Source organism: Muntiacus reevesi, chromosome 9 (assembly GCF_963930625.1).
Source record: "Muntiacus reevesi chromosome 9, mMunRee1.1, whole genome shotgun sequence".
Lineage (NCBI taxonomy): Eukaryota > Metazoa > Chordata > Mammalia > Artiodactyla > Cervidae > Muntiacus > Muntiacus reevesi.
In genome coordinates, this window is record NC_089257.1 from 84,178,608 (window position 1) to 84,202,748 (window position 24,141).

Consider the following 24,141-nt stretch of genomic DNA (forward strand, 5'->3'; position numbering starts at 1 on the left):
TCTTATCATTAAAACTGCATCATGTAAAACCCAGAATAATAGAAGGCATACAAATATCATTTGGGTATGACTGTTGTTCCAGTCATTTCAAGGAAACCTGAGATAACCTTAATATTTTGTAATTTATTATAAAAAGTAAATCTGTGTGAATTACATGTGTGTGTGTGTGTAGCTGAAGTTTCTCTTCAAACAGAACATTTGAATGTACCCATATCCATTTATACACTGTGGAGAATATGTAGCAGTCTCACAGTGACTTTAAAAGGCACTGCATTCCATCATGCTTTGGAAACAAACTGTGCGGTTATTACCTCCACAGCCTGAAATGTCTCATCAACAGATTATTGTTAGTGATGGGGAATTCCAGGCTGGCGGGTGGTAGAGAACAGGCTGGGAATGCTTTCATATGGCCCCCAGGTTGCCATGATGGCTGTGGCTGAAAGAATTCTTTGTTCTTTGTCCAGGTTTAGCAAGCCCTTGGGGACTTTTGGTGACGGTAGGGGATCAGCGCCATGTGAGTCCAGCTCTGCACGGCACCCAGGAGGCAGCAGGGCAGGGCGCTCAGGAGCACAGCCTCTGGCACAGGACTGTGGGTGTGGGCCCCAGCTTCAAACATGACCAGCCCTGTGAGCGTGGGCAAGTTGTCCATCTTTTCTATGTCTAATTCTTACCTTACAGGGCTGTGTAAGGAGTTGATAACAAAATGCTTAGCACCGAGTACTGAACACATTGAAGTCACGACAAATATCAGGCAACACTTGATTTTGCAAAGGAGGAAGAGAGGTTCAAGGTCCCATGGCGGGTTAGTGGCAGCTCCGGTGCTGGAAGGGTACCACTCTTGGCTCCCTGTCCTCCTTCTAGCTCTTCCTAGTTCTTTGGAATTACCTGCCCTTACCGTAATAGTCCTCAGATGCTGAGCGGAAGAAGATGAGAAGGTGATGGCTGAGCAGATATAAGTTAATCAGCCGTCTTTCTTCCCTGCTTACTCCCTTCTAAATGCCCCTTATATCTATGCTTCTCTTTCTATTCTCTTACCACCGTCAGTATTTACATTTCATTTACATTTGGTATTTCATCAAAGGATATATTATCTCCCATTAGTTGTTAGCAATTGTTGAATGCTCATAGTTTGATAAATAGAAGTTTAAAAAGGTTTCTTTTAGTTTTTAAAGAAAATATGATTGTGTGAAAGGGCTGTCTTTGACTTCACTGTCCCTTTGCCTCTGTCACAACCACCGATAATACCAAGAGAAGAAGCTACTTGCCGCACTGGGGCACACCCACTCATCAGGACGGCACAGAGTTCATTCCCTCAGATGGAGCCGACGTTACCTTGCATGCTGTCTGGGGCTCTCCTGCTCTGCACCTTGCCTATCACTCCTAGCTCAATGCCTACTGATTCCACTTTGGTTTACTTTTTGCTAATAAATAATAAAAACAAAGTAAATAATCAGCAAGTCTTAGGGAAAAAAATCAATCGAAACAAGTAACAATTAAAAATACCTCTGGTAGTTTCCAAGCCTTAATCCATTGTACACATTTTTGATTCCCCTTCCTAAATATAGTAACTGCCTTTTATTAAGCCCTCACAAGTTTGACATATGACTTGCCCAGTGTCACCTGATCAGTAGGAAGCATAACCAGAATTCAAACCAACTTAGCCTAAGGCTAAAGCCTAGATTTCTGGGTTTCCCTTTTACTTGCTTTGAAAAGTAGACGCCCATCCGTTGTTGAAGATTTAGTTCAGCTGTTTCTAACTTTTTAAAAAGTGGAAACAATCCAGACGTTCATTAGTTTGGGACTGGTTAAATAAGTAGGGATAAGTAAATAAGTAAAGATCTGTGCACTGGGATAATATACACATATATTAAATAAAGATGAAAATTAAAGTTCACTGACACGGAAAAAATGAGAGATAATTGGGTGAAAAAGTTTGCAAATCAGCACATCCAGCACATTACAAAATCTTACTTTTGTGGATATCCCTGTCTCCCTCCCATATTTATGATAAATCTCTACTCAGAGAAAAAGTCTGGAAGGATATTCAATAACATGTTTAACAATGTGATTACTCTGTGTTAGGGACTGAATGTCTGTGTCTTCCCATATTTCATCATAACCCCCAGTGTGATGGGACCAGTGGGAGGTGATTAGGGCTTGATAAGGTGATGAGGGTGGGGCTGATGGAATTAGTGTGTCTTTAAAGAAAGAGACACCAGAGCCCTTTCTCTGACTAAATACACCCATGGCACACAGAAAGATGGCAGTGCTCTTTGGATCTTTCTTTCCTTCATTTTGAGGTGTGCAAAAGCCAGGGGACTGTTGATCTGTCTTTACAGCCCCAGTTACTGTGACGGGGTTAGCACCCTACATGAGTTCAACACACAATTTTCCAATGAAGAAAAAGAATAAGTCATGTCACACATGCTTATGCCTGAGCTACCTCTGCCTATTCTGATGTGGTTGAGTTCTGTCCCCAGTAAAGGCAGGAGTGGGGGTGAGAGTTGGGAGGTTTCTTTTTGTCCAAGGAGAGAAGTGATTACAGAGGAACTGGTAGCCATGTTCCCAGAGACAGCACAGTGGGAGGGGAATAGGAACAATGCAACTTTAATTCACGAGCTTTCCAACAAATCTTCATGCTTACGTTAGTCACTGTTTGCTTCTACTCATGGGGCTTCCAGCTGTGGCTGGAGAATCCCTCCAGCTTGGCCTTGTCCACCACTTCCTTCAGCCTCATTCAAGCACAATGGCTGGAGCTTTTATTAATTTGTTTTTACCAGTGATAGAAAAGAATAAAACTATCCAAAACACTGACATCTGTTCAGGTGTTATTACCCACACCAACTATTCTCGTGAAGCAGATTGCTCTCTTCTCTACTTCAAGCCATTTAGGCCTAGTAATAGTTATTATTGGTATTAGTCAACCATACTTAGCATTCTTCCATGTCTGCACACCTGATTTTAAAAATCCATATTATTTGTATGCTCTGGGTCTATTCTTCATAGCTATAAACAAGACACCTTTCAAACGGGCAGCTTATTTAAAGCTTTATACTTTATTTCAACCTCACTTACTATCAGAAGCCTACAGCTCATAGATAGGCCTTCCCTTAAAGGATTTTTCTCCAAAGATTGAATTATCAAAATTGCTAACACATTGTATACTAATGCCTGCACCTGATTAATAAGACTCACTGCCACTTTCTTAGCAGCTGCCCAAAGTATTCAAATTATTTTTCTTCATGTGTCTAGGAGAACCTCCTTTTTTGACTCTAATTTTGATAAGTGAAAATAATCTTCTCCTAAATGATTCCATTAAACATCTTTTAATCAGAAGCGTTTTCCAACAAGATTACTCCAACAACTATTGATATATAACTCTGCCCTACTACCTAAAATGAGCAGCTTTGCGGTAACTCTCTCAGGTTTTATTCCAGTACTTGAATTTAACTTTATAACACAAAACCTAAAAATTAGTTTCCCTTTATGTGTTAGTCGCTCAGTCATATATGACTCTTTGGGACCCCCCAGACAGTAGCCCACCAGGCTTCTTTGTCCATGGGATTCTCCAGGCAAGAATACTGGAGTGGGTTGCCAGTCCCTTCTCCAGGTCATCTTCCCCACCCAGGGATCAAATCCAGATTGCCTGCATTGTAGGTTTCCTTACCGACTGAGTCCCCAGGGAAGTGCCTGTATGAATTTTCCAATCTCTTCAGATTTTTCCAGTTATCACTCACTGCCTATCACCATCCATCCACCTTTCAGCAAGCCAAAAGTCAGCATCATTATTATTACACTTAATTTGGGTAGAAAAATGTATTACCAAAGCCTACTTCCTATCTTGAAATAAAAACTCCCACATTAATTTCAAAACAAAAAGTTTTAATTTTCTCCTTTTCTTTTATTACACTAATATTAAACTTATGTCTTCTTAATTTCCATGATTATCTCCGTAACAACAAAAATACTAAAAAATAAAGATCAACCACCAACCACCACTAATCATAGCTATATCTGCAGCTACTCCTATAGTATCTTCACTAAAAATCCAGCATCTCCAGTATTATAAATTACTCAGTCTCCTATGTCTTTAAAGTCAAATACCAATGCCATCTCATTGTTTTTTTATAACTCACAGAACTACTGAAACTTCCATTAATAAGCCCAAAAGAAACATTCCTAAAACAACAATAGAAACTCAAACCTCAGAGTATTCCTCTAGTAGCTATAGCTGTAGTATAACAAGAAGTCACCAATATTCCCTCTCCTTCTGCTCTTTCTGACAACTGGCAGTTGAAAAGTCAAGAGGCCTTGAGGAACAGGGGTTTAGGAAGAATACTAAGTTTAGAATTCTCCACCCATCTATCTATGCACCTGATTATCCATCCATGAATCCATCCATCCATGCAACAACCTATCTGTCCATCTCTCCGTCTACCCAACCCTCTTTAACAAATATTTATTGAGAATATACTATGGGCTCTCAGTAGGGATACAGAGGTGAATAAAGTAGAAATCAGATGAATCTGGGCTGATGTCATAACTCAGTCACTTAATACAACTGTGTTACCTTGTAAAGTTTTGTGTTCTCTTGAGCTTCTGTCCTCATCTGTAAATTTGGGATTCTAACTCTGCTTCACAGTGAAAAAGATTAGAAGAAATACTGGACTTATACAGAAAACAGCCCAGTGGCAAGAGCATCGTAGGTTCCCCACAAACAGTAGTTTCAGCGATTCTGTGTCTCCCCAAAGACTCCTGCTCCCCATCCGACTGTCACACAGGACAGCACTTCGGCACGATCGTCACCCACGGCAGCAACAAGGTCGTCTCCAACAATGTGTGCCTGGGCACGCGGCTGAGGCCTGATGAGAGCTGGGGGCATGTGTCAGGCTTACCGGTCCCTGAAGAGCAGGAGCTCCTTCCCCAGCATCGTCACAGCATCGAAGGATAAGTTGGAGTCACAGAGGTCGGGGATGGACGGATTATGAGGGGGGCCATGGGGCGCGGTGGGCTTCCCTGGGAATGCTCTCCGAGGTCCTAGGATTCAAAGTGACTTGGTCAAAATGGCACCAAGAATGCAGTCTGTACACTTCTGCTCCAGGGACCCACTTCTATTGTATATTACAAGGTCAATGACACAAGCACCTGGGTTTGAAGCCTGGCTTCATTAGTTGCTCACTCCTATGATGGTGGTTCAGTTGCTAAGTCGCGTCTGACTGTTGGCAACCCATGGGATTCTCCAGGCAAGAATACTGGAGTGGGTTGCCATTTCATTCTCCAGGGGATCTTCCCAACCCAGAAATCGAACCCAGGTCACCTGCATTGCAGGCTGATTCTTTTCCAACTGAGCTACAAGGGAGGACTTGTGTGATTCAGATGAATAATTCAATCTCTCTAAGCCTCCATTTCCTCATAGTAAAATGGGGGAAGTCAATAAAGGTACCTACCTCAGAAGGTTTCTGTGAGAATTAAATAATGCCTTAAAAGCACTTAGTGGAGTGTTTGACACATAACAAAAGTTCCCAAAAATGGCTGCTATTATTTTATTATTAAGCAAATTTCTTTGATAGCTATGGGTGTTTCAAATTAGGAATCTATTTTGAAAATTTCCTCTGTGTTTTTTTTTTGTTGTTGTTTGTTATTAAGTACTCTTGTTTTCAATAAGATTATATCTTTCTTGTGTGTTTTCTTCTTATTTTTGAACAGTTTCTGGGTATCCTGCCCTGTGCATAAGCCTTTTCTTACGTGTCCAGGAGAGGCTGAGCAAATTCTTGGGGCCCTGAAGTACCATGGCGGTGTCTACCATTTATTGGCATCTTCTGGTAGATCCTCTTGGAAGAAGTACCATGGAGGTGTTTACCATTTAAAGACACCTTCTGGTAGATCCTCTTGGAACACAGGACCTGGCCCTTGGGGGAAATGCTGTTGAGTTTTCCTGAGACAGTCCTCAGGAACAGTCTGCCAACTACAGAAGAGCGAGCTGGGGCTGCCTAAGTCACTGCTCCTGGGAGGTCCCTCTGCTGAATCGAGTCTTGTTACCATAGCTGGGGATCAGGGAAGGAGTGAGGTCAGGGGGTGAGGTGGGTAAGACCCGGGTGGAGAAAGGTCAGCAATAGGATGAAGATCAGAGGTTGGGGTGAGGCTTTGGGAAAAGATCAGAAAGTGGAAACTGGTTAGATCAGAAACACGCTGCTGTTTTTTGAACACTTACTAATCCTCCAAGCACTCTGCTGAAGCTCAGGGTGGTAAGGTGGTTAGCAGTAGGTGAGGCTTGTGCTTCTCGGCGATATAAAACCATGTTTATGTACTTTGTTCACTTGCAGAAAAATGGCCTTGTCAAAACATAAACTTCGTCTCTTGGCTGAGGAACAGTGACTGTCAGAATGGCGGTGACGCTCCAGGGCACAAAGACCCATAAAGGGTAGGCACAGATCTGGAGTGGGTTCTTCTTGGGGGTCACAGGAGAAGAGCATGACTACCCACTCCGGTGTTCTCATCTGGAGAATTCCGTGGACAGAAGCCACAGGCCATGGGGTCACAAAGAGTCGGACATGACTTAGTGACTGAGCACGCATTCCTCGATGGCCACAGATAGGGTTTTACACTGGAGCCCTAGCTTGTTATATGGAGAGATACGCAGGTTTTTTTTTTCCTGTCACTCAAGAGAGAAGCAGAACTGGCATAGATCCCACCTCTGAAGGGATACAGCTGGCTGAACACTTCTTGGGATGAAATTTGTCTTTTACGTGCCTCAGGTGAGATCTGACTGCAGCTGTGTATACCTACGTCTACAACAGATGGACTGGCCAGATTCGGGAAGGCAGGAGGAGCTGGGTTCTGTAGACCCTTCTCTAGGCTGAGAGGAGGAGCAGGAGAGCCTACAAGTAAAGGCTGAATGAGCAGGTTCTGAGGCTTACAGGAAAGGCAGCGTCCTAGATTCTTCAGCTTTTTACCCATCAAACAAAATGTCAAGGTCTAGTGATGTTTCAAGATTTCTTCTCATGGATTAATGGACTTGTCTTTATGTTCACGAAAATGGGATATAAAGTTCCTAATAGTCCTTTATCACCTTTAAAAGAATGGTAACATTTCAGATAATTTTGGATATTTTGGGATAGTTACTGTCTTTGAGCCTCAGTTTTCTCAACTATAAAAGGCACAAAACATTTTACATCCCTCAGGCTGGTGATGAGGATGGTATGTGATGATTCATATGAACATGATTTGTAAACTGCAGATCAGCTATATGACTCAATGGTACAGTTATTGCCATCATTATTACTATTTCTAGGAAGATAAGGTCCATTCTCTTCTCCAGAGGATCTTCCTGATCCAGGGCTCAAACCTGGATCACCCGCAGATTCTTTATTGTCTGAGCCACCAGGGAAGCCCTGAGATAAGGTCATGTATTTGGAAATGAATAAACACTATATATATGAACTGTAAAAAAAAAAAAATCCATCCTCTTCCAATATCTAACCCCTGATCAACACTCAAAATACACACAAATGATTGTATTTTCTATGGCCATTGAGGGACCAATGTGCTCGGAGGAAAGATGTAAAATTTAAATATTCATCTTACAAAAGAAAGCAATACTCATATATGGTAAGTAAGTTCTTCCTAAGAGGGGATATTTGGGGCTGTAGTTTCTAGCTTAATCTTCACCTATGCAGGTTAATGTCTGGCAGAGTACATTTTGCTGTGAGACCAAATGCCTGTCATTTTCAGGGTCTGTAGTCAAAGAAGTGCATCAATTGTACCGTACAGTGCCTGGATCCCCTTCACGTCGTCCTTGGGGAGATGGAACCCATAGGGATTCTGATACTTATAAGTTGGGTACATCAGTGCTGATGGGTCTGTGGAATGGGCCAGGCCCAGTGCATGGCCAAACTCATGAGCAGCAACGGTGAATAAATTGAAACCTAGATGATGTGAGAGAGGAAAAGACAGCATCAACACAGAGTTTTATTTTCACTATTTCCTGTCTTCACAGGAGAATTTATGCCAAATCGGTTTGTTCATTTTCTTTTCAGAACTGGATCATTATAATGTTGGTAGGGTGTTCTGGCACTTAGTTTTGCTGACTTTAGCCTAGATCGTCCCCCCTTGGCTAGGAGGGGCTTCGGGTAGGGGACAATGGAAATGTAAATCCATTCATTTTGTTCATGGTCAATGGTGCTCCGTAAAGAAGGACTTTAGCACTAACAGTGGCAGTAACACCTAGATTTAGTCCATGCATGCTTCACTGATTCCCTGTCTGCTCTCTTTTATCCACCCATGTTTCACACTAGAGGTTTCCAGATGACATGCATGATGTCCTAGAAATTTTAACCCATCCCCATTGCATTTCTCAGTAAAGTATTAATTCTTTTCAGGTCATTTCTGAATGTGACCTATTTCCAAGTACAAATAAGAAACAAAAAATACTACATAGTTGAAGAAAAATACTGCTGTGTGTTGAGTAGGGGATTGCTGTTTCTCGAGATTATACCCTATGAACCAGAGATCAGACAAATCTACAGCACAATTGAGGATGGATCTTTTCCCTTATGGTGTTCCCTTTTGGATTTTTGGCTTACTTGTTTTTCCTAGCCAGCCTCCCTAGTTAAAGGGTGGCTTGGGACGTTGAACCTCAAGGTTTCATGATGGAGGCCCAGAAGAAGGTACAATATTTTCCAGGTTATGGTGAATTGTGCATATATACCATTCGTTCCCATAGTCCACTTCTCAGCATTGTCGAAATGTGTATCTCCTCCCAGGCCTTCTCCAGGTGCAAATGCATGGGCTAGAGTCCCTCGAGGCCCATCGAATGGATAGGAATCCCCGTGATCTAGACATATAGGGAAAAATGCCAACAGGATTTAGTCTTTCTAGCAAATTTTGAGGGGTACATAACATCACAGGGAATGGACAGCTTTTTGAGTAGCACTGACATTTCTCATACAAATAGATTTACTTTTCAATATTCATTTTTTATAAGAGAAATCTCATATGCCAATGAGTGATCTATTAAAATAATAAAAGCGATATTTTGTATTTTAAAGATAGTAAGCATTACGAATTAAAAAAAAATGTTCCTCTGTTATTGTATTTGTTGCACTGTCTATTAATTGGCACAAGGCCTACTGTAGACTATGACCATGCTGCAGATTACAAAAGGAGAAAGGCAGATGGTTATTCAGCCACCGTCTTGTCCACTCACTGGACTGTGAACACGTTGGCCAAGTGCTTTCAACGTATTATTTAGGGGGTGGCAGTGAGGGAGGAACGAATTAGGAGTTTAGGATTAAGGTATACACATTACTATGTATAAAATAGGTAACTGAGAATGAACTACTGCATAGCACAGGAAACTATACTCAACATTTTTGAGTATAGTTTAGAAATAATAACCTATAAGGGAAAAAAATCTGAAAAAGAATATATATATATATATATAAAACTGAATTACGTGGCTGTACAACTAAAACTAACACAACATTGTATATAAAGTATATGTCAAAAAATTGCTAACAAAAAACAAAACAAAAATGTGATCTGGCTGAGACAATGATAGTAAATTGGTCAAGCGTGTGCTTTCTGCTTGTATAGTTCAATATAATTTAAGGACGTGTCAAAAAAAGAAAGAAAATTTCTCTGTAATTTTGTTATAAATTTTGCATAAAACTCCTGAAAGCAACAGAAGTATTTATAAAATTACAGCTTTTAAAGCTTAATAGGCTTTTGTTTTAGTATCTATATTTACTTAAAAGTTCATTACAAAATAATAAAAAGGGAGGAAGGATAAAATGAGGGATATTATAGAACACATTTCACAGATTTTCAGAATTTTGGTGAGAATATCTTGCTTATTTAAAACCAACAAATCGAAGTTCTGGTGTACCCTTCCCCAAGTTTCAGGGCAGTGTTGTTTAATCAGTACATGCCCTGGGGTCCTGGTTAAACGGCAGCAGAGTGCCCAGTCCACTTGTTTTAGGGAACAGAGCACCAGCTTGGAAGATCAAGAGAGAGCCAGGTGTTAACTCCCATCACCCCCAAAGCTGGCCCAAGCCACACCGCCCTGCCGCTTCCCTGCGGGTAGCCTTGACCCTGCGGGAGGGGCGAGACCCACCATGGGCCAGGTCACCCCAGGGCCACCTCTCAAGGGCTCCAGCTCAGGACTTGCTTGATCCTCTCTCCCAGCTTCTACGCATGTCTCTCCCCAGTGACATCAGATGAAAATTAGGATAAAGACTTTAAAGAGGACACTTAGAAAGGTTATCTGTGGAGGGAAAGAGGCAGGGATACTCACCTTGACTCTGATAAAGCTGAGAGGGAAAGGACTTACACGGCCTTTCCTTCATTTACTACTAGACCTGTTTCTCTGAAACAGGGGCGAGTGAGGGATGGAGTGTGCAGGCTGGTGGCAGGCCTGGCAACTCCACAACAGGCGTCTGAAGCGTGGGCCAGACAGCAGTGACAGCCGCCCTCCTAACCGCCGCTGCCCGGGAGAGCTGCAGGAGCTCTGTGGGATTGACCCTCAGAGAGGATTCAGAGGGGGCAGATCCTCAGCTAATATGAAGGGAGCGATGCACACCGTCATGGGGATGGGGTGAGGGCAGAGGGTCTCCCAGCCATCAAGAAGCTAAACCTGACAGAACTTGTCCCTGACGGGGCAATGCCATGGCGAAAATGGATTATGCCGAGGCTGTTCTGTAGCTCAGTCATGTGGACAACTCCCCAGCTCTATTTTCTGACTAGAAAAAGGTCGTGACTTTGCCATGATCTCGGCCTCTGGCCTCCACAGCTCTGAGAAGGAGCGTGCTGCTCACGTGGATTAAACATTGTATGAGTAAAAGTATTGAAATATTTTTCCTCTGGACTAATAGACAAAATCCAGGAAGTACCACAGTACCTCCAGTTTCAAAAGAGATCATAATGTCTGCTTCGCCCGCATTGACTCTGACAAAGTTCAGAGGGACGGCGCTGCTCCAGGCCCGCAGGGCCATCTCCATGGCTCTGTCCACTTCCGCGGGGGTCATGGAAGGGGTGTACTTGGATATTCTGTCAATACAGAAGCAACACATTTTCCTTTTAACAAGTGCTCCTAAGTGAAGAAAGTGAGAATTACGTCAAGTTCATATTGAAAATAAAAATAGTGAAACATAAATCTATAATTTAGAGATTTTTCTAAAAAATAATGATTTTTATTTTGCTTTCATATTTATTACATTACTGAAACGTGCTAACATAAGAAAAATGAAGGGGTGAAATGAAAACTTTGAGATTTCTGGTGCTGAAACAGTTTGACTTTTGTTGTTATCATATATCACTAATTGGAAGGAATAATACCTATGTAACTTTATGAGTAGCCAGAAGTCTGTTTTTCCTAAAGTGGTTTTAATTGAGAAGGGATCTTTTTCCCCCAAAGGGACCAAAATGTTTCAATTGTAAAAAGTAAAGACAAAGAGTTTTGAGGTTTTGCAAAATCTTATTCAAAGACAAGAAGGTTTTCCCCAGGGCCAAGGGGGAATGTTTTTTCTTAAAATAATGTACATCTTAAAGAGGAAGTGGTGGCTTGTCACAAGGATGCTCACTTGGGCTGAAAAAAGCTCAAGTCTTTCTTTCATCAAGTCCTGCTCTGACAATGATCTTGGAAGGCATAGAAGGATAGAGCCTTTTGGATACAGTGGGTAGAGACCGTTGGTGTTTTTCTAGGACGTGCCACTCTGGCACCCAGGGGCTAGGGATTCTAAGCTGCCATAAAGGAAGGGCGAAAGAAAGGAACTGCAACCTGGGACCTTGGGCTGAGGTTGAATAGTGGGTGCAGAGTTAGAAGTGAATTCTGTAAATGCCCACCTTGAGAGCCAGACACACAGTCTACTTCTCCAGGTTCTAGCCCTGGCCCTTGCCCATAGTAGGTGCTTAACAAACACTTGGTAAATGGATGAACTAATGAATAAAAGCTAGTGTTTTTTAGGGCCTACTCAGTTGTTCTCAAAGTTTAGGACCTGTGATAACAATTCAGAAAACTTGTTAAACATACAAGCGTGATCAAGAAATCTGCATTTTAATAAGTGTCCCATGCTATTCTGATGCAGGTGGTGCAGTCTCAGCCAGAAATCAACAGTGTTTGTCCTGGAGGCCCCAGAGGAGGGGACCATGTCACACAGAGAGGAAGGGAGATAGCTAAACCCAGCAACTGAGAGGGAAGGAATAAGATCTCTCACTCCAGGAACTGGGTCCAAGACGAGGGAGCTAGAGTGTCCAGAGCGGGAACTGGGACTCTTAAAGGGACCAGTTAGTGTTTTCCGAATTTTCCACTCCCACTGCATAACATCAATCTGTGATTTGTTGTGGCTATGTATAGTCAGCATCCCCAATTCTCTCATATTGTAGATAAGTTATCCATCCCCACATAGCGGCCTGTGTGTGTTGGGCTGGAGAAAATAGGCATGGAGAAGGGATGCACCAGAAAGAAAGAGCACGTGGACAGAGGTCCTCACCCAGAGGCTCTAGAGACCGATGGCAGCTGACGTTCTGGGAACACACGCTAAGGGCTGGACCCCGTTCCGGGCACTTTTCAATGTGGTACACCCACTAACCCTCACAGCCGCCTTCAGAGGTGATAGTATCACTCTGTGTTTCATGACTAGTCGGGAACTGAGCCCAGGTCTTTATGGCTCCAAAGTTTATGCACATAAGCACTAGGGTATATTTTATCTATTTCAGTCCTCTGCATGCTAAGTCACTTCAGTCGTGTCCGATTCTGTGTGACTCCATGGACTGTAGCCCGCCAGGCTCCTCTGTCCATGAGATTCTCCAGGCAGGAATACTGGAGTGGGTTGCCATGCCCTCCTCCAGGGGATCTTCCCGACTTAGGGATTGAACCCCCATCTCTTACGTCTACCTGCTTTGTCTGGAGACTTCTTTACCACTGCCACCACCTGGGAAGCCCTTTCAGTCCTCTGTATGTGTGTTAGTTGCTCAGTCCTGTCCGACTCTTTGCAACCCGACAAACTATAGCCCGCCAGGCTCCTCTGACCTTGGAAATCTCCAGGCAAGAACACTGGAGTGGATTGCCGTTTCCTTCCTCCAAAGGACCTTCCTGACCCAGGGATTGAATCCTGGTCTCCTGCATCGCAGGCAGATTCTTTACCGTTTGAGCTACAGGGAAGTCCTTTCAGTCCTCTGGGCTATGTTAAAAGAAGTTATTCTGAGATCCAGTAGCTACACAGAGTGCTAAGGTAGCCTCTAGCTCCTTTTTTTTTGGAGAAGGGGAGCGGAGGAGAAGGAGAGTTGTTCAGGAGGAAGCGGATGGTCAGTGTGGGTGTGTTGAGGGGTTTTGGGAGGTGATCAAAGAATATTACCACAAGAACACTATACTTCAAACCCCAAGTTAGCCTGATCTATCCCCTGGTCTTTGCTGTGTGTAATCACAGACTATGGCTTCCCAAGTGGCGCTAGTGGTCAAGAACCCACCAGCCGTTGCAGGAGACAAAAAAGAAGTGGGTTTGATTCCTGGGTCGAGAGGATCCCCCGGAGAAGGGTGTGGCAACCAGTATTCTCACTTGGAGAATCCCATGGATAGAGGAACCTGACGGGCTACAGTCCATGGGGTTGCAAGGAGTCGGACACAACTGAAGTGATTTAGCACAGACGTAATCACAAACTACGTGCTCAGAAATGTTTAGCAAATGTTTACACAGTTTAGGAAATGTTTAGGCAAGTTTACACAGTTTAGGAAAAGTTCCTATGACACAGTTTAGGAGATGATGGGAAAGACTTCATGAGTTTATATAAAAATTTCCTTTCTTACCTCGCAATCTCGTGGGTGTTCAGTTTCTTTTAGGTGTTTTCTTCCCCCCAAGAAAGATCTTTGAGGCATTCTTACACTGAAGCAGAGACTAATAGCTGTATCCAGAGTGCCACCTTATGGACTCAAAGGCTCATAGCAGCTAACAAGTGGCCTGGAGCAATCACCTGATTCTGCCTGGGTTTGGGCTCTCAGCTGTCACAAGGAGTCACCGGAGTGCTGGGACAGTTTAACAGCTCGTTCTGTAGCTACCCCCTCCCCTCGCAGGGTTTGCTGGTTACTGTATTGGAAACACTCCAGCAACCAACCTGCCACCAGCGAACGTCTAGTTGGGAAGAGAAGAACCGCAGCAGACTGCTTCCATCACACAGATAAGAGCTGTAACTCACCTCCTGAACATCGGTAACAGTAAAATGCACTATAATAATTAGGAAGCACCACGGCTGGTCTATCGGAGGTGGACCGAGCGGGGAGGGAAGCCAGCCCTGGGCCCGCAAATGGATGCGGGCTGCGGGGCTGGAGCGCAGGCCTGAGACACCAGAGCACAGCGCGGGGGTCGGTTCGCGCTGGCTGAGTCCCCTTGGGAGATGCACAGTCCTTGTTCCCCTGGGGCAGGACGAAACCGGAGGATGGCCCCGGGGACTGGGCTCACGTGTGGGAGCGGCGGAGGACGAGGCAGAAACCGGGGAGCCGGGGCCTCGGGGCGGCCAGCTCCCGCGTGGCCTTCGGGTCAGGCGCGGATGTCACGGGCCATCCCTGGGAGACCTGGTAGCTCCTCCACATGCTGCCGCAGCTCTCTGCTTGGACTTGTGGTTTCCCATCTCTCACCTGGAGCTGCGGCTGTGTGCTTGCATTTCTCCCCAAAAGGCGAGGGAAAATGATGTACATACCTTTTATCTCCAAAACTGAATGCCTATGGCAGACATTTAATAAACTGCAAGTAAATTATTTCTGGAATTAATAATAATTAATTTCTTACCTCTAATTTAGAAGATTGTTTTAAGAAAACTGGTTGGTACCGTCAGGTTATTAATCTTAGACAAGATTCTTTTACTTTATGGAAAAATGTGTTGTCTCTAAACTGGTAAAATTGTCATACCTAAAATGGCCACTCATTACAATATTGAGGTCAGGTTTTCTTGTGAATTCTCCATTGTCTAAAGAATAGACCAAAAAAGTTCTCATTCTCTCTTATGATTGGGGCGAATCATGATTTTTATACACATCAGAAGGAAGATATTTTTAAAAGAAAAGAAGGAGAGGGAGGCTATTTCTCTGTGAATTTGGAAAGACTCGATCTCATTACCTGTATGTCAAAGTATTTTTTTTCCATTTGGGTTCACCTGGGAAGAGGCGATAGTTGGCCACATCGGGAACTCCGCAGCGAGGCCTCTTGATCACGTCCATGGTAGCTCGATCTAACTTCCCGGTGACTCGGAGGCCGAAGAACGCCTGCAGCTCCTTAATCTTTTTAACCGTGGAATTGCCTCCTCTTGCAACCATCTCCCCAATCTGGGGCCCTCCTTTTTTTGTGTAATACTTGTCAAGGTATGCCTGAAACGGAGAGGCAGGCTGATGTCTACAGCACAAGCTCTGAGCAACACTCATGCTCAGGTAAGACAGAACAGTATTCTTGTTATGCTAAAGACAGTATGCACAGCATTTGCCACTTTTGAAAAAAAAATTAGATATATTTGCATAGATAAAGCTTAGATAGATAAGTCCAAGTTATTAACAACAATTATCTTTGGGAGGTGGGATTTTAGATTTTTTTATTTGCATGCATTTCGTGGTTTTCCTACAATGAACTGCTATTTTAAGAGAAAAAAAATTAGAAAGAAAATAATGTGAACATTTTCCCCACAGCCCATTTATTTGTATTGAAGTCTTTACCAGTTTGCAAAATAAAGACTATCCTATTTCTCTGTAAGTAACTATTAGAGTCGCCTTTTCATTATACACTGTGCAAGATTAGTATGTTCTTAACTCTGTGAGGCCTCATAATGAGATCTCTCATATTATGTGAAAGTAATAGGTGTCAACCTGTTTTCTGGGTGAGACGTTTAAATAATTCAGGTGTGTTCAATACGTGGGGTGTTTTTCAAGGGGCAGGTTTTATAGGACTGATTGTCCCTTGAAGCAAATATTAGAAAATTAATCATAAATATAATGTTTTCATTTGCATTTAAAGGCTTAAAACCCCTAACATATCACTCAAAACACTCTGTATGACTTCTCGGGTGAAGTGAATAACAGAGTCATGCAAAGGCAGGTTCAGTGCCTGCTGTTGTCCTAGGAATTTCACCCACCAAACTTGTTTCAGGAAAACAGAAAGCAGCTAAAGATTTATACCTGCACTTTATTAAACATAAATGTTTATATTTATATGTTATAGGGTGTTCGTTGTATATAAATAATATTATTTGTATATCATATGAACTATATTCAGAAACCATGTGTTTTATTATATGCTATATAAACTATGTGTATTATTCATTTCTGTTAAATATATTTATGTATAAATAATAAATTTTTGGAATTAATCTTAATATCTAACAATAGGGAATGTGTTAGATATATTATTATATATTGATATGAAGTAATACTAGGCCTCTGCTAACATCACATTTTTGAAAAATATTTAGTGGCTTGTATGACTCAATATAATGGCAATACACTGAGAAAAGCAGAAGTGAAACCTTTATACAGATTATAATCACAATTTCATACATAAACCAAATCATATAATGTATAGGTATTATGTTCATGTTTATTATATCTGCATGTTAATATATCAATAATAATGTTAGCATGTATATTAACATTTAAAGTTAGCACACTAGTCAATGCATTGATAATTAGCACATATATAATTTATTAATATAGTGAACATAAGTAACATAAATAATGGAAGGAAATATATCTGAATATTAATCTAGTTTATCTCTGGGTTGTAAAATTACGGGTGACAATTTATCTTTATCCTTTCCTATATCCCAAAGATTTGGTATCAACATAGGCTGTAATTGTTAAGCAAAAAGTGAAAAGGAGTAAGACTCACTTGTTTAGATAAGGTGCTGTGTGTCCTTCCTGTGTCCTTATCGTGGACTCAACCACCCTTAGTCTTTGGCCTGTTTGTGAGCAGACCTCACTTCCCTGGTGGTTGTTCTTTGTAAAATCTTAGTGAGATGAGAACCCAAGAGGAGAAAAAGGGTGAGGGAGCCCTGAAACACAGGGGAGGTGCCCTGAAACAGAGGTGTGACTATTTGCTTTCATTTCCATGTCTCATTAAGCTATCTGATATACACATTTATGTTTCTGATTCTTTTGGTAAGATGATGGTGATTCTCTGAGCTATTCTGTTTGCTCAAGAGGATGCTGCAGTCATACAACGCTCATAGTTAGTCTGAATTACAGCCTTCAGAGGTGAGCTCTGTGTGGAGCTCTGTGCTCCATATGTTCTCTGGCTGTTTAAATTTCAAATATTTTGTTTCCTGTTAGGTTACATGTTACAGTTACACTCTAAACTCTAATTCTGATTTCACAAAATATGGTCCCATAAGAAGATGCTTTGGCCACCTGCTGCAAAGAACTGACTCATTTGAAAGGACCTTGATGCTGGGAAAGATTGAAAGTAGGAGAAGGAGATGACAGAGGATGAGATGGTTGGACAGCATCACCGACTCAATGGACATGGATTTGAGTAAACTCCAGGAATTGGTGATGAACAGGGAGGCCTGGCGTGCTGCAGTCCATGGGGTCGCGAAGAGCCAAACACGACTGAATGACTGAACTGACCTGAAGAAGATGCTTAATATGCATTAAGTGAAAAGAGATTTATCACTATTATTATTATAGTACAAGCCAAGTTTGTAAATAGAAATGTGTGCACACGAATACACACAGATATACGGTGATAAACTAGGATGAGGTGAGGAAGTGGGGGGGGGTTGCCAAAAACACAGTGATCCAGAAAAATAATATCAAATGCAATATTTTTGGAAAAAACTTAAATTAAGGCCAAAAAAAATTCATGGTGGAAAAAAATTTAAAATTTTAAATAAAGATAGGATCCAACCTTCAGCAGTCCTTCGTCCTAGTCCCAGCCCCGAGTCATAGAAAGTATTTCAAAAAATATAAACTAAGGGATTAACAGTTCTTATATGTTGGTGATGGAATTAAGAATAATACTTTTAAAGTCATATATGTTTATATATATGTTTGCTATGAACCTATAAAATTCTTACAATAAAATGGTTCTTCTTCAAAATACTCATCAGAGGCTAGGCCTGCAGCTCAAGAAGTTTAAGGCCAGTGATAGTAAATAGGATGCAAACCATCTTCAGTGAAGTAAAGGTAGAATCAGTAACCATTTCTCCTTAGAGCACGAGGACTGGTTGCTGCGGGGATCGGGTGAGCTGCTTCCCACTGGGTGCTCCCGCGGGACACGGCTCTTACAGGATGGAGCACCGGCCACGGTGCACACGGTCCATGGCCTTCTCCTCACTCCCACTCAGGGGTCTCACAGTCCTCCCTGCTGGGCATGATGATGCCTTACCGGTATGGCCATGGTCTGACCCAGTTCCAGACACAGGGTGGATGTTCAGTTAGCATTTGAGCTCTTATTCTTTAGGCAGAATATAGCAAATGTGCTTCTTTGAAGAATTATCAGATGTTCTGTGGTACAGAGAGGCCAATATTTTCTATGCACTTTATTGCTAAAATTCCCGGCAAGGTTTTAGCATGCTTTCCAGAGTCAAAATGTTCAGTTAGGCACAAAGGTACACACCTAGAACTGTGCATTCTGTTCTAACACTTGTGTGCTGTTGGCTCAGCTCTTGGTTGTGGGATCAGCTGGGTCAAGGATTTCAGGCCTCCCCAGAACTGTCCTACGTGCCTCCACCTCCTCATCCTCACTGGGAAAACCACAGGAGCCTGTCGCTGGTGTTTGGGTGATCCTCTTTCCAGAGATAAGAATAGCAGAGGCCTGGAGAGCAGGCCTAGAAGCTCGTATCCCGCCCAGCTCTTACTTGAGTGTGCCTTCCGAGTGTCCCTCCTGGGAGGAATGAGCTTAAAGCTCAGATTTAAGTGCTCCTCAAGAGAAGATGAACTTCAAGATATGATCTCTTCAACATTTCTTTCTGTTTTGGCAAAGTCACAGAAATGGAACTGTGTGAATTTTCAGCATGATAAATCCTAGGTTCTAAAAAGTGTGGGCAATTCCTATAGTTTCTTTTGGTATCAGTTTTCTCATCTATGAGATGGGGTCGGTGTCTATCCTTCCCACACCAAGGTGAGGATCCAATGAGATGCTTAGTGTGAAAATGCTTTGAAATGTATCGAAAGGCCTTAACATGTTCCTACCCTTTTACTCATTAATTCCACTTCTGGAAATCTAAATGAAAAAGTAATCTTTTAGATTAAGCTGATGTACAAAGATGTTCACAGAAATCTTATTTATGTGGAAATATTCTATGTATCCAAGAAAATAAATGGGACAAATTATAGCTCACTTATTTTCTGAAATATTTGTCAGTATTAAAAATGATGTTTATGAATATATAAACATCAAAGTTTTATTATGATATAATAAAAAAGGAAGGAACCAAAATTTGAATATAATGATGATTTAAAAATATATTTATGCACAGAAAGTAAAAGGGTAGTAAAGCTCCCTGAATTTAACAATTTGTATTTGGAAGATTTTTTATTTTTATTGTTTTCAATTTTAAGTTCATAATAATGTGATATTAAAAGCTTCTATTATTTTAAGGACAACTTAGCAGCCTGTATTAAATGTCGTATTGATAATACTGTTTAAAAACAAACAAACAATAGGCTAAAACTCTGGACGATGAGACTAATTATTTCATTTTCCAAGCCTTTGTGATAATTAGCCAATAAGTATTGAAAATATACAAGTGAGCATGAAATGAGTCAATTAAAAATCTGTTTATCTTTTCAAGAACAGACTATCCTGTTCCTGGGTGGAGGAAGTGAATAGCACTTGGAAACACTTCCTGCCTGGAGTTCCCAGGCACAGGAAACCGTTTGCCCTCTCTTGGTGAGCAATCGAGAGAGAAGCGAGCAGGCTGGAGGTGCTTAGCCCGGCCTGGGCTCCCAGGCCCTGCTGTGTGCTGGCCTGACTCTGGACTCGGCGGTGTCCTCCTGCCATCTGGCCTGCTGCCCCAGGCTGCCGCACTTGCTCTTTCCTCTGCCTGGACAGCTCTGTCTCCAGATCTTCACATGACTGAGAAGTTCAGGTCCACATTGTTCTTTACAGAGTTCAGGTTCGCTGCAAATATCCCTTCCTCAGAGAAGCCCTCCTGGACTACTCAGATGAAAATGCCCCTCTCCCCCTCCAGGGCCCTAGTAACTCTCTATCATCCTGGTAAATTTATTTTTTAACATCACATGGACACTCATCCATTGCCTGGTTTGTCTCCTCCCAGCCCTTCCCACTCCTCCGTCACCCCCATGTCAGTGCTGGGAGAACAGGAACTTTACCTGTTTTGTTCACTGATGTTTCTCCAGTGCTTAGGACATGCCTTGGCACATAGCATATAGTAAGTGAAAGGGTGAAAGTGAAAGTCACTCAGTCATATCCAACTGTTTGAGACCCCGTGGACTATATAGTCCATGGAATTCTCCAGGCCAGAAAATACTGGAGTGGATACTCTTTCCCTTCTCAGTGGGGTCTTCCCAACCCAAGGATCAAACCGAGGTCTCCCACATTGCAGGGGGATTCTCTACCAGCTTAGCCATTGGGGAAGCCCAAGAAAACTGGAGTGGGTAGCCTATCCCTTCTCCAGTGGATCTTCCCGACCCAAGAATCGAACTGGGGTCTCCTGCATTGCAGGTGGATTCTTTTACCAACTGAGCTATCAGGGAAGCCATTCAATAAATAATTGCTAAATGAATAAACCTAAGCTGTTTTATGAAATAAGTTCTATTTTCATGTCGTTTCATTTGTTGTATTGTTGCCTGAGTTGTTGGCTATTTCTTTAAACTATAAGGTGGGACAGTAATTCTTTCTAGTCATTGGGATGCACTTGGGAGGTTTGCCTAGATCATATCAGCCTGCTGAAGAGTGATGCCCTTTCCTGCCCAGAGCTGATGCCTAGGGCCACTGCAGGCAGGAGAAGGCCTGTTTGCCAGGTGTCAAACAAGTTTCCTTGCTCTTTGGTCAAAGGTCTTCCCAAGTATGCCGTGAGGGAGACTGCAGGGGGCTGACTTGCTTTGGAGAGGAAGGATAAGGGGTCACTGTGAAAGTGACAGTGTCAGTCGCTCACTCATGTCTGACTCTTTGCGACCCCATGGATGGTAGCCCACCAGGCTGCTCTGTCCAAGGGATCTCCCAGGCAAGAATACTGGAGTGGGTTGCCATTCCCTTCTCTGGGGGATCTTCCTGACCCAGGGATCAAACCCAGGTCTCCCACATTGCAGGCAGATTCTTTACCCTCTGAGTCACCAGAGAAGCCCCAGGGAGTCACTAGAGATCCCTAACATTCCAAGAACACCTAATTCTTTCCCAATACCCTTAGCAAGGATAGATTTATTCCAAGGCTTGCTGATCTTATTCCTGCATAGACCACTATGGGATCAGTTAACTGTTTTCTGAAAGTCCAATAATTAATATTTTCTGTTTCATCACGTGATTTCCACCATTGTGGTACAAATGCAGTAGATGATTTGTAAATAAACAAGGGTGGCTTGTTTGGGCCTGATGACCATAGCTTGTCTGAACCTGGACAAAAACATGATTTTTCAGCCACCAGATCAGTTCTAATCTCAGCATGACACTCCTGCTGGAGACCCCAAAGACTAGTGTCTGAATCAGAGTGGCATGAAGCTGGGTAAGTGACAATTACCTGTCAGGAGAAGGGAGGCAAAGCCTGGTGGCAAAATATGATTGGAAATAGACCCAGTTAGTATTCTGAGATATGTTATTTAGAATTTAGTTTATCTGAAAGTGGTTTCAAGTCAAAGAACGTTCAACTCAACAGGTCTGTACTCGGCATCCACTGTGCTGTTTATATGGAGGGCTGATATTCAAAACGTTGAACGACGGTGGACGGGGGAATGATCAGTTAGAAAGGAAGAGTGGCGGGAGGGACACACGGTGTATACAGATCAGCTCTGCGAAGCAGCCCACGGTGTAGCCTGGCAGGTAGGAAAGCAGTCCCCAGCAGGGCTGCGATCACAAGTGTGCTGTCGTTGTGACAGATACACAAAACAGAGGTCCTGGTGCAAAAACGTCTCACTAAACACCTTTCACTAACGTTGGAAATTCCTCCATTGAAGATTTATTTCTTTAGGCTAAAGTTTGCCACCTTTCCTTTAAATGTAAAAAAAACAAAAGCAAAAAAATCCCTCCCTCCCGCCCCCCCCGAAACCCCCAAAACAGTTGGAAGCAAATATACATTGAATCACTTTGAGTCACTCTTAGTCTTTGAAGGAATTCTGATATGCTGAATGAATTATTTGTATTAGATCCTTGCCAACAGTCAGTTGGGAGAGATTTTAAAAGAGAAAGGTACAGAAAGTGTAAGTAAATAAGGGACTTTGGGAATATGCTTTAGAGAGGAAAGACCTTGGCATGAGAAGTGGGTTGGGAGCCAAGAAAAATTTGGTTCACTCCAAATTTTGATCAAATTTGCCCTGAGTATAAGAACTGTTTGTCTGAAAAGTGAACACAGGAAATCTTTCTGTTGTGGCTGTTAGGAATCTTAGCGCTAAATTTGCAATCCACCTCTACTGTGCAAATCTTACACTTTGTTTTTTATTTTTCTTCCCTTAGTTTTCCTTCTGTGTTGTTTCTCAAACACTTCTTTTGTCTTTCTGTAATGCCTGTATTTTTGCAAGCCCCCTCAAATTCTGTGTGCAGCAAAATACCTGGATAGATATTCATTCATTTATTTATGCAATCTTGCAACACAGACACTCAGCGTGTACTAGACACCAGTCTTAGCTCTACAGGGAATCATATCCATCAGACTTCAGTGGACTTAGAAGATGATTTCAAAACCATAACAGATTTTCATGCTTTTCTTATTATTATCCCCTTTAGATTTTCTGGGGCTGAAGGGGGAAGAGGTAATTGTGCAAAGATTCACAAACCTGTGCAAGGTGGTAGTTGTTCCTTGAGGTCCTGGGGGAGGCTGCGAGCAGGGAGGGGGCTGCGGTGGAAAACTTCAGAGCGGTGACGAGGAGGACAGCAAGGCCAGATGCAGGGAGCATCTTCATCTCCTCTTGGTGGATCGGTAATTATAGCAACCCTGGGGGACGCGAGACAGTGCATGTTTGCACTTCAACCTTGAGCTGCTTTTATAGAGTCAAACAGGTCTGGGCCCTCAGAGTAGGGATGATTCATGTCTCAAAAGGTAATTATACAGCTCCTTTCTCCCCTGATGATGGGGTAACACAGTAGGACACAGGAGTCAGGGAAAGCTTCATTCTTTGCCATTTATCAAGTGGCAATAGGAGGAAAAACAGTCACTTTTAATGCAGTTTGTCAGCTGTTAATAATTCCACGAATTGCAGTAAACATGATTAATCTGAACCCATCTCAGTTGAAACCTTTGATAAGTCTCAGTTTGGGGCTTTGTCCATTCTACTTGCAGGAAAGGTAAATAAATAGAATATAGTTTAATTTGTCCTTAGTAATTCTGGGCTCCCCACACGCTCACCCCAATCACCTTCTTCTGCATCCACTTGGACATTTCTCAGACACGAATGCTGCTTATAATGATGGTGCTGGGACACGTAAGATCCTGAGTCATCAAGGAAACAGTACATTATTCTGTGCTGACTTAGGGTGCAAGGTACACTGGTAACTGTTAGAAAGCTTTTGAATAAGTTAGCGCGAGAGAGATGTTCTTCGTTAACTGAGACATTAAATTCCCCCTTCTCTGTGCACTCTGGTTAACTAGAGTCATACTCTTGATCCTGGCTCTGATTTAGATGGATCTTGACTAAGAAAATGCAGAAATGCATGCAGAAATGGTGCAAAATCACTTTGGCATCAAACAAATTGAGATTGAATTTTAAGATACTTTCTAGTTGTGTGATTTTGGACAAGTTATGTAACCTCTGAACATCAATTTGTTTAAATCTGCAAAAGACTAACAGTAATATTGTGTGCAAGCTCATCACATTACAGAGATAGCATAGCATGTAGCATGATGTCTGTGGGTACAACTTGCATTCAGTAGACCTGGGTTCAAGGGCTAGTTCTGACCCTTGTCCATATGACTTTGAGCAGGTTACTTAATCTTTTTCAGCTATGTAATTTTTCCTGAAAAAAATGGGGGAAAAGGTGCCTACTTTGAAGAATTATTATA

General features: G+C 42.4%; 1 protein-coding gene across 1 annotated transcript in view; it reads right to left on the reverse strand.

Moving 5' to 3' along the window:
- The window catches only part of MMP20 (matrix metallopeptidase 20), a 55,933-nt gene extending 32,889 nt beyond the window's left edge, over window positions 1–23,044 (reverse strand). The window contains exons 1-6 of the mRNA XM_065945417.1: window positions 22,919–23,044; window positions 15,105–15,352; window positions 10,898–11,046; window positions 8,708–8,833; window positions 7,764–7,925; window positions 4,896–5,037 (exon numbers count right to left, since the gene is read on the reverse strand). Coding sequence (XP_065801489.1) covers window positions 4,896–5,037; window positions 7,764–7,925; window positions 8,708–8,833; window positions 10,898–11,046; window positions 15,105–15,352; window positions 22,919–23,044 — 953 coding nt within the window. The remainder of the gene's footprint in view (window positions 1–4,895; window positions 5,038–7,763; window positions 7,926–8,707; window positions 8,834–10,897; window positions 11,047–15,104; window positions 15,353–22,918) is intronic.
- Between the last annotated feature and the right edge of the window lie 1,097 nt (window positions 23,045–24,141).